At 40.0% G+C, this 10938-nt stretch overlaps 1 protein-coding gene across 1 annotated transcript in view; it reads right to left on the bottom strand.

Moving 5' to 3' along the window:
* WARS2 (tryptophanyl tRNA synthetase 2, mitochondrial) overlaps positions 1 to 8218 on the bottom strand; it is a 44653-nt gene extending 36435 nt beyond the window's left edge. The window contains exon 1 of the mRNA XM_013958136.2: positions 8141 to 8218. Coding sequence (XP_013813590.2) covers positions 8141 to 8194 — 54 coding nt within the window. The 5' untranslated portion in view covers positions 8195 to 8218. The remainder of the gene's footprint in view (positions 1 to 8140) is intronic.
* Positions 8219 to 10938: the final 2720 nt, after the last annotated feature.

A 10938-nucleotide genomic window follows, 5' to 3' on the forward strand; every position in this document is an offset into this window, starting at 1 on the left:
CCTTCTAACATATACTGTAAGGTTCCAAGCTCCTTATCTATAAACTAGGTAATATAAACAAAAAATCCTAGTCTGTATAATTATTAAAGTGCCAACTAAATATGAATTGAGCATAGCAAGGTGCTATCTGCCTGGTTACGAAAATAACGTCAGTATGAACCACTTACTGGTGTTACCACATAACGCACCTATGTGCAACACCGTGAAAACTGAGGAAACCCTTGTCAGTGGTCCCTGCACACAACACTGATTCTTCATTCAGACATCATTGAAACTATCAAGTCAACTTCACCATTCTACTCCTTGTGACATCTTCAAGCAGTGGAAGCAAGCCCTAGCAAAATTCAAAGAACTAGAAGTTAAAAGTTAGAAACGGACATTTTATTTCTGGTAGGCACCATTAGATTCCAGCACAGGAAGGAGGAAAATGAATAAATAAATATAAATGAATAATATAAAAATATACACCTTTATATACATTTTACATATATGTGTGTATATATTTATATTCAGTTATATATTTTATTTAAATATATGCATATACTTCTTCCTCCTTGCAGTGAGAACTTCAGCATACTTTCAAGGTGGACATCTCTGGGGACAAGAATGTATTTCATCTCGTTCAGCAGATGCATAGATTTGTGTGATACAACAGAAAATGATAAAGCCTGCTATAAGATTTTTCCAAGTTGGGGACTATGAGAATGGTATCATCACAGCTAGTAGCAGTCAAGGTCTTGAGTAACCAAAAGAAAAACAGTTTCAATTTATTATTCAAAAACTCAGCAGAGCTCAAAAAATAAGTGATCCAAGGCAACTTAACTGACTTAATGTTTAGGGGTTTTCTACACTTCAACTTCTGATCCTACTGTAACTTGAGTCAACTCCACAAAATGTTTGTTCATCTAACCCTAGAGTCCCAGGATAAACCACAACTTGTGTCATGGAAAAACTAATTGTTGAATGTCTAGAATAGCACTTGCCATATTAGTAAATGGAAATTCTATCTGTCAATTAAATGGCATTAAAACAGGACCCCCAGTTTGCGGTCTAGAGATAGAGGTGTGTTCCACTACAGACAGTACAATTCACAGTATGTTTGTCCAATATACGCAGAGATACTTAAACAGAACTTCAACATCCAGGATTGCCAGTGTAGCATCTTTCATTAAACTCACTTTACAAAAACGAGTTAATAAAAACAGATGTCCCTCCAGAGAAAAATCAAGCTCAGCCAAGACACTCAAAGCAAGGGCCAGAGGGGGAAAGAATTGTGGGACTCTACCCAAGCCCTGCCAAGATGCCAGAATAAAGGGCTGTTTCCTGCTAAAACAATCTACATTTACCAGACTTTATTGTTAGAACTCTATGGAAATGAATAGGACCAGTTCATGTCTCAAAGACCCTGCATTTCTGTCTACAATGGGGTCTCTCTCCTGTCCAGCTACAACAGTGTCCAAAATCCACTACAAACAAAGCATGAGGCAAGACTGATTAGGAGAGGTCTCTCTCCAACTAGAACTTCCTCTATGTGGAAACATGAGTCCTGCCAAACCCAATGAAGACCCAACAAACGTATATTCTCTCACTGCATACTAACTTCCTTTTACCTCTGAAAATGATAGACAAGCAGACGGCTTCCTTCTGGTGTAGAGAACACCTCCAATGCTTTATCTGAAAGATAAGTCAGTTACCCTAAAGGATTAAACATAAGTTATTTAGCGATTAAAATTAAAATCAATGACTGATTAGGAAAAGACTTTCTTTCTGTCACTGAGAGGAGAGACTAAAGACCTAAACCAAAGGCTGGAACATTTTGTTGCTAAATTCCACTGACTTCAGGAGGAGTTTGTTAACTCAGTAAGTTTGAGTATCTGTGCCCAACAACAACAGTCAGAAAGATAAAATTCAGGAAAATAGGAAACCAGGAAATTAAAGAAAACAGAAAACTAGTTACCAATTTCTATGTAGGAATCCACAAAAAGGCTACTTCTCTTTGGAGAACATTTCTTATGTCACCTAGATCCTTCCTAAAAGCCCTGTAGATTATAATGTATTGAACAACCCCATACTGGACACCAGGAAACAGCATGGCTCTTTGCAATCAAATAGGTATTTGCATTTCCAACTTCTCTCTCAGTTGAAAGCACGTCACTGCCCCCAACCTTCGTGCTCTGCAGAAGAAAGAGATGCTACACCAGGGACTGTTCCAACCATAAATCCAAGGCAGGCACTTAAAACTTCTCTGCTCATCCATCAATCTCAGTACACAAATGCCTGGATGGTTGTTCTGAAGTTGACCTGCTGTAGTAACCTGTGTACAAGCACAGCTTGTTACATGCATCTGGGGACTCATTTCATTAATGTTTAACAAAGTGACCCCAATGTGATAGCAACAAATTCGAGATGAGAACGCAGATGCCTTTAAGTAGTTTGCTATTCATTTATAACAGCTGAATGATACCAAAAATCGAGCTCTCTCTCTCACTACAGTTTCAACTTCAATGTTTGAAATCCTTAAGGATTAGGGCCTGGTGATTTCAGCTACCTCCTTTATCCATAATCCATACGGTAACTATAGCTAATGATTTTCAAGATTAAATTTGCAATCTAGGAAAAGCATGTTAATGGTTCCCTCCAAAACAATCCTTCAATTTTTATCTTTAATGGCATTTTTGCAGCAACCTTAATTTAAAAACAGCAAATGTGCCCAGTCATTAACACAACTAGCATAGTAAGAATGGCGTGATCAGGTGGCCTGAAAACAAAAAGGACAATATGTAATCATAATATGAATCAAATGTCATCATATCCAACCAGTCTGAAGACCTTTTCTTAAAGTACTGAGAATACTGGCCAGAATCTGAGGTTCACAGAGGCCTAGCAAAGTATCAGAAGACCAAAAAGGACAAATGTCATTCCTGTCTTCAAAAGAAAGGGAAGGAGGACCACTCTGGGAGCTAGTTTGCTTATTTGCTTAGCATCAATTCTCAGTGAGCAAAACAAAACATTTCTGTATTTCCTTAGAAGGTAACTAGAGTTTAAGAAAAAAAAAAAACCCAGTAAACATGGATTTGTTAAAAGCAAAACATGCCAGACTAGTCTAACTTTGGCCACAAGACCCATCAGGTTGTCACAACAGACAAAGAAGCAGTAAATAACATGCATCTTGATTTTGGTCACAAACTGTAAAGCCAGCTAGAGAAACAGCACCCTAGAGGGATCTATCCTGTGACTTTTTTTCAGCTATTAACTCGGGTAAAGAAACAGGTACACTTCTAAATGGGCTGCTAAGACTGCCAACATGTTGGCTTAGATTCCTTGAATTAGAAAGTCTTGTACTTGCAATGGTCCTGACCAAATATTCATCAGGAATCTTTTCTGTGCAACATTCATTGAAATGTAGAAGTAGGCATCCTTAGGACTGTGGGACTCAAACCAATCTTCTCTCTGCATGACCTGAACACTGTCTGCTAGAGTCACTGCCCTGAATTTCATTACATCAAGTTCAACTTTGAGTCCAGAATAAATGGCCAAACACTAGCACCAAAGAGGAAAGAAAAGTATTTTATATAAAAAAAATCCAGCCCTTGTGACTAGAAGATACAGTTCTACATCGTGCAAGGCCAAAAGAGAATTCATAACACAATAAAGGAGACTCCTGTAAAAGTGGACAGAGATGGGAACTGTAGAGCATCAAAGTGTGCAACTTAGCAACTGCAATACAATCATTGTACTAGATCAAGCGCAAAGGCCAGGAAAGGCTTACCCATCAAAGACAAAAGACAAAAGTAGGAGAGAAAGCAGCTAAATGAGAGTAAGAGGTCCATGTTTCCATCGAAAGATGCTCTCAGGAAGAACGGCTCTAAGAACAGGAACAAATGTTACAATATTATTACAATGACTGCAATAGTGTTAATTACTTTGCTACTGGAGGACAAAAATAGTGCCAAAGACTCCCGACATCCTCAGGATGGCAAATAACATCTAAAAGTAGGCCTCCTGCTGGGAGCCTGGAAAGCTACCTAGAGATGCATGAGAATCTATAACCAAAAGCAAGACCTCATCCATCTTCTAATTGGCTGGGGCAACATCAACAGTAAACCATCTTTTGGCATGTCTCAGACATACTATCTAGGAACTGCTACAGGCAAGGACCTGAGTGTCATATCAAAGAGTCTGAAGGGTTAAGCACAGTGCTGACTAGGCTTCTCTCTGAGCAAATGAGAAGTCCATTATGCGGTATAGAGGCAAAAAGAGATATCCTGTCCAATAGCTTCAGTTCACACCAATAAAAAAATTGCTCAGCACTTAGTCACAGGCATTGGCAATACTGCTGATAAATAAGATTTCCTCCCCTAATCACCTAGGCACATATAGTCCTTATCTTTACCTCATTCACTTCCCTAGATTTTTCCAGCAGCAGTTGTTATGGCTAGGAGTGAAGGTCTGAATTAGAGAAAATAAAGCCTATAGGGGCTGGAATTCTACCAGTGACCATGTCTCTTGATCTTAAGTTATTTGGCATATATATTCCAACTGTGAGACTATAGAGAGATTATCAGATGAAGATATCTATGTAATAGTTAACCTACAGAATTCAATGACCAACACAAAATCTGAGGCCAGATTCAGTAAGTTTCCAGACATAATTGGACATTTACATTAATAGCAACAATGTCTAGAGCTCTGCTGACATGACCAAACCTCTACTATTTCATATTTTATCATGCCATAAACCTGACTGACTCAGATGAAATTTTCCCACTGCCAGGTTATGCCATAGCTGGAATTCTCAGAATTTTATCAATAATTCCTTAGAGTACCTGTTAATGGCCATTTTTAAGAGTGTCCTATCAAAGAAACAAACATGATGAAACAAGTTCCCATAACCTTGGCTTAGAGACCACTGAAGGACAGTAAATCAAAAAACTTGAAAATAAGCTCTTAAAAGTCAAATGCCCAAAAATATAGATCAGTCCCTCCAATAAAATGTTACTTTCTTCTTAACCACATATATTATGACTACATATTCCAGCTACGGGCTAGAAATATGCACAATACAAAATAGAGAGGACCTTTCCACAGCATGATAAATCCAGCATAATGATGAACTGTGTCCTCCAGTAAAACACAGCTGAAATCACAGAAACTGCATCTTGTCAAAATATGAATGCATTGTCAAATATTTAAAACACCACAACTTTAAGGGTGCCAGTGGACATTTACTACTTAAGCTTGAACACAAACACATTTCCAGCCTGAAGTCTGAATATTCCTCATTAGCACACAACAAATACATGATTTGTTCCAAGCTGTACACCGTAATAGTTAATTACACTGAAGTGCAGCCTGGCCACAGAAACAGCAAAAATCAGGAAACCAACATTTTCTTCTTATTAGAGTGTAATTCTTTCAAGATAGCCATAAGAGGGTACTTAAACTGAGAGCAAAGTAAGAAAAGTCCACAGCATATCAAACTTGCAAATCTAAAATCAGAGAAAATTTAAAATACAACTGCTAGCTTTTTAGTGATATGGAGTTACATAACACTGACTTTGGGCCTCTTGTTTTTTAAATTAAAACATTCAAAGAATAATATCAAGGAAGTATATTCTCAGATATCTATTACATCCAAAGGACTTCAGGTAACAGTAACCAAGGGACAAAGCACCTGATGAGTAATCTTGATCTGAAGGGTGACTTAAAGCTGGCAAAGAAATTCATGTCAGAAGGAATACAAAGATGCAATGGGACCACGTCTGCTCAAAGCAGATTTCTCTTCTGACTAGAATAAAATAGAAGCCTTTACTAGAGGGATGAAGTCAGGAGAGTATCTGGAGTCCTAAAAGGATACTGAACAGATCCCAAAGAGTTACCATGAATAGCAGGAAACATAAATGTATACAAACATTTTTGTATTTAAAGAAAGAGAGGTTTAGAGACATCTTTGTAAGACATGCATGTTATCTGCTAGGGCAAACACATTACAGGGACAGTGTAATTATTCAAAACCTGAAGTGTTCTAAACCTAGGAAGATTTAGGCACATGTAAGTGAAATGAAATCAAAACATCTAAAGGAATGGAAACACCCAACAGGCTCATTGAGTATGCCATGTCAAGACTCTTTACGTCTTCTACATAGTTAAAACTCAGAGTTTTCTTATATACAAATAAATTCTGAAACACAGGAAAAAAAAAGCCTAATGTAAGTGGTTTTGTTGATCTTCACATCAGAAACCTTACCTCTGCCCTACAGTGGAAGCATACAGTTACTAAGTAAAGTATCTCCCCTAAGTTTCATATGGAATAACAGGTTTTCACTCTTTCCCTCCTACTCCCCCTCCTCAACATACCAACTCTTTCAAAACAGGGCAGAATCAAGGTCATTTGCATGCTATTAATTGTATTGATACGTAACTGAAATATACTTTCATTTCTTAAGTTTAACCTTAAAAATTCCAGTTCCAAAATAATTCCAGCAGTTCTGCAGTTTGTAGTTTACCAAGACTTACTAATATATACACAAACTTTACATGAATAATTGTATTTTTTAGCTTGGAATTCTCTGGGACAGTAACTCCTTCGTTCAGAAGCAGAACAGCTAGAATTAAATTACTGCAAGGTCACAGATGGCAGGGATAACATTGAGACATTAAAAGTTATATTTTATCTTCTACTTGCTATTTCTCTTCACAAGCAACCTGAAACTTACCTACCCTGACACCAATTCTGGATAAAGTGTTCCATTACAGAAATCTAACATACCACCCAGAATTTGGATGAAATATGAAAGTGAGCATGATTTCCATGAAAAAGCCAAGTGTCCAAATAAGGAAAAACACATTCAGTAAAATGAGGCAATGTTAATATCGTTCTCATCAGGTAAAGCATCTTCTACCACTCATTGCAATAACAGTCGGATTACAAGTTGCATAAAAATTTAAATTCTAAGGCAGATCACTTATGGATAGAAACAAGGAGGAGGATGGCTACAAACACATGCTCACTGAATTAAAATGCTAGCTGACTTGGTTGATTGCTCAGGGAGTCTTCCCAAATATGATCAATGCAAGTGATTGCTTCTATTTCAATTTCATAATAGAGTAAGAGGAAGAAACAAAAAAGCAAGTTCCTATTCCTTATGGTCACAGTGAAAATCCCAAATGCATGAAACAAATTCAACAACTACTGTGACCTGTCAAAGTGGTGTAAGTACCAAGATGGAAACTTGAAATATATCTTCTGACTAATTTTCAGACACCTATACGATTTTTTTCTCCTGGAAAAAAACAGCAGACAGCAAACAGGAGTTCGTAGCTTTTAGGTACACTTAAAATTGTAAGATAATGCTCTGGGGAAAAGCGGAAAAGATAAGACCAATGCTGAAATCTTGAATAATGTCTAATGGTACTTCAATGCTTGAACAACTGGCAAAACACGATCTTTTGTGACTTTTTGGGGGGGAGGAGAAGGGCTCAGTTAATATTAAGTGAAACATATCTGGAGAATTACCTGGGGTACCACCTTTTCTCCACGGTTCAAGCAACAACATTCTTCACAGGACAAGGATTTAGGATTTGTACATGTGCGGACTGTAGCAGCTTGAGAATTACTTGGAATATGCACCCGCACCTGGAGCCAGTCAAGAGCGGCCACTGCCGCACAGATTCACACCCTACCGCAATCTTTATTAGCTTCGAAGTAGGCACACAGCCCCAGAGGGATCCTTTTCTCTTAACACCTTCCCCGCGCCACAACACCGATTTTAATCCCGTCGGCAACGATAGGGCCGTGTCAGTGATCTCCCAGTGCGGGCTCACACGGGGACTTCCTCGACCCTGCAGAGCGCTCGTGGCAGCCCTTCCCTTTCCCGGCAGGCCTCGGCTCGGGCCCACCAGGGCGCCGGGCAGTCCCCCGGGGGGAACCGGGGCTGAGCCCCCCCACCTTCCTCTCTGCCCTTGCCCGACACCCACCACCCCCCGCACGGCGCAGCTACCGCGCATGCGCGGCGCCACTCCGCTGCACGGGGGCGGTCCGACGTTTGGGCCGGCCTCGCCTGCAGTGCAGAACTCAGCCCGGGCCGGAGAGACCGGGGAAGGCCCCCGCGGGAGTGGGGAAGCGCCCCGGGCCGGTTACCTGGCCGAGGGTCCCGCGGTGCAGGGCCCGGATCATGCCAACCGGTGTCGCCATGGAAAAGGTGGAGAGGGGCCCAGGGGGAAGGGAACCAGGAGAGAAGCCCGGAAGAGCCCGCGCATGCGCATAAGAAGGACGAGCGGCTCGTGGGGCTCCAGAATGCGCGCGCGCACCGCCGGGGGGGGGGGCGCTAGAGGATGTGGTCACGTGACGAGAGAGCGCCGCCGGTGCTCGCGTGATGCGTTGGGGGCCGACCGTTGCCGCGGTAGTCCCGGTCGCGCTGTGCGGAGGGCCGGGGCCTCTCAGGTTTGCCTTGTCCTTGCGGCAAACTGCAGTGCTTCTCCCCCATTTTCCCACAGTTCCCTGCCTGATGCGCAGGTTGCCCTTCAGACCGCCTCCCCACCTCGGCTGTGTCTCTCCCCTGGGGTCGCAATTCCCTGTTAAAGCTCCAACGTCTCCCTGGCTCCCCTCCCCATTCCCCTCAGGGGCACCGACTCCTGCCCCACGCTCTGGAGCACTGGCCTTGCCGAAAAATCCTCCCCATCTCTGCCCAGCTCATTTATCCTTCCTCATCAAACTATCCAAAGTTAATCCCTGCAGATGCCTTCTCTTTGCCCTAAACTTGCTCCCCTTGGCGCTGTACCTAAAACCCCATTTTACTTGCGGGGATCTCTCTTAAACAGCTCCCTTTGGCTTTAACCCACCACGCAGCAATCCACCACCATTTCCTCAATTCCAGTCTGCATCTGTGCGCATATCCTTTCTGCTGCACCACAACACAGAACCAAAACAAATAGTTAACACTGAAGTTAAAAAGAAGGTTTAACATGTTCCCAAAGACTTTGTACCTCAACCTTTCCTGTCTGGTCTCTCAGGGAGGATTCCCGGTTTCTATCCAGCCCTAAATGCAACTCCCAGGGTGGGAAGCCACAGAATATTTGTTACTAATTTTCAGGTGTTGTAAACTGGGGATCATTTGCAGGGTTGGAAACATCTGGGGCAGTGAGTGTGGGAATCTGTTATTGCATTATTTGTGGAATCTGAAACCAGTAGTCAGAAAAGAAGATGCAGTTATAGCTTTGTGTTAGTGACAGTACACAGCATATTGGTGATTCTTTCCAGTAGGCAACTCAGTACTGAGCAAGATTAATTCAAACCCTATCCCTGAGAACATTACCGTAAAATGTTCCTAACTGTAAAATCTTAATTTAATTTTAATAGTTAAAAACACTCAAAGTTTATGAAAGTTTATTTAATTATTTTCACTTTGATGCATTGGTTAATAATAATTTTTACATTTTAAAACTCTGTGTATTTACAGTGCTTAGTACATTGGAGCCTAATCTACATTTAGTTCCCTAGACTATACTATAATACAAATTTTAAAAAATCTACTTTGCACAGTCAATAATAGTTTTAACTTTAATCCAAAAATTGTACACATGATTTTTTCCAACATTTACATCATTGCTATAAATATTGTTATTGGCATTGTTAATATTTTGGGCTAAAAACTTCCATTCATGGTGTCCATCTTAGGCTGAAATTTTTATGAAGTTTTATGTTTCAGCAAAAATGTGTCAGCCATATTCGAGAACATAATTAGGCAAAAAACAAGTGAGGCTGCTTAAATTATAGGGAAGAAGCTGAAAAAAGGGAAAGTCCAGGTGATATTTTTTGAGATTTTCCAGTCCTAAGACCAAGACAGGCAAAAAATACTAGACGTGAGCCTGTGGTTGCTCCACTAATGTGAGACTGAAGATGTACTTTGAGTGGAGCATGGGGTGACATTCCAGGTGGTGGGAGGGGTGTACTTACACATTAGCCTGTATTTCACAGTTAGAACGGTTCTTGGTTGAAGACTATTTGGAGCAGGTAGGGTCGTCTTAAACTAACACAGTGAAGAAGGGAACGCTGAAAAGGCAAATGGAATATAAACTTAATTTCAAAAAGTTGTAAAGAAAATGAGATAATGTAGAAAGGAAATACGAAAACAATTTTTCAGTTGTGAAGAATTTAAAAACAAACTCTTTTCCAGTATGTAATTACCAAGGAGAAATCTTCAAAGCATCTACTAAGTATAAATATTTAATGTTAATAGAAATCAGTAAGTCAGACATTGGTTTCAGGCAAAATGGTGAGGAAAAAAGCTGTGTGTGATTCAGGGATAAAAGACTAAAGAATGAAGGTATAGGTAATGCTACTTAAAAAGAATGAGGGAAATAGTTTTCTCCAAGAAACCTAAATTTAATTTTTGAGGTTATTAGAATTTGAGTTAAGAAATATAACAGTATAAAGGCAATACTGCTTAGATTTTTGTAATATCTTTGGCTCAGCACCATAGAGAATTCTAAGTAAACATACAGAAAAGCATATAGTAAATGGACTAAGGGCTGACTAGCTGGCAGCTCTCAAAAAGTATTTGTCAAATTTGAATTGGGAGACTTTTCAGCAGAGTGCTACAATAATTTATGCTTGGCCCTACTCAGTACTGTTAGGCCCTACTCAGTACTGTTACCAATAACTTGGAAATAGATATTTTAATGATTTCTATTTAAATATGTCCTTGACACAAATATTGACAGAGTTGTAAATAACACCAAAAACATGGCGAGCACTCAGACCATTCTGATAATCAGTCTTTTAAAACAAAGTGTGGTTTAAAATTAAACTGAAAATAAACTAAAAACCTGAGTTCAAGTTGTTATTTTTTTCTTCAACCAGCACCAAGCCTGAATTATTACTTTGAAGTCTTTTTTGAACCCAAACGCAGCTGAACAAAAATTTCCACTTACTAGTTT

The sequence above is a fragment of the Apteryx mantelli genome, chromosome 1, assembly GCF_036417845.1.
Source record: "Apteryx mantelli isolate bAptMan1 chromosome 1, bAptMan1.hap1, whole genome shotgun sequence".
In the NCBI taxonomy this organism is placed as follows: domain Eukaryota; kingdom Metazoa; phylum Chordata; class Aves; order Apterygiformes; family Apterygidae; genus Apteryx; species Apteryx mantelli.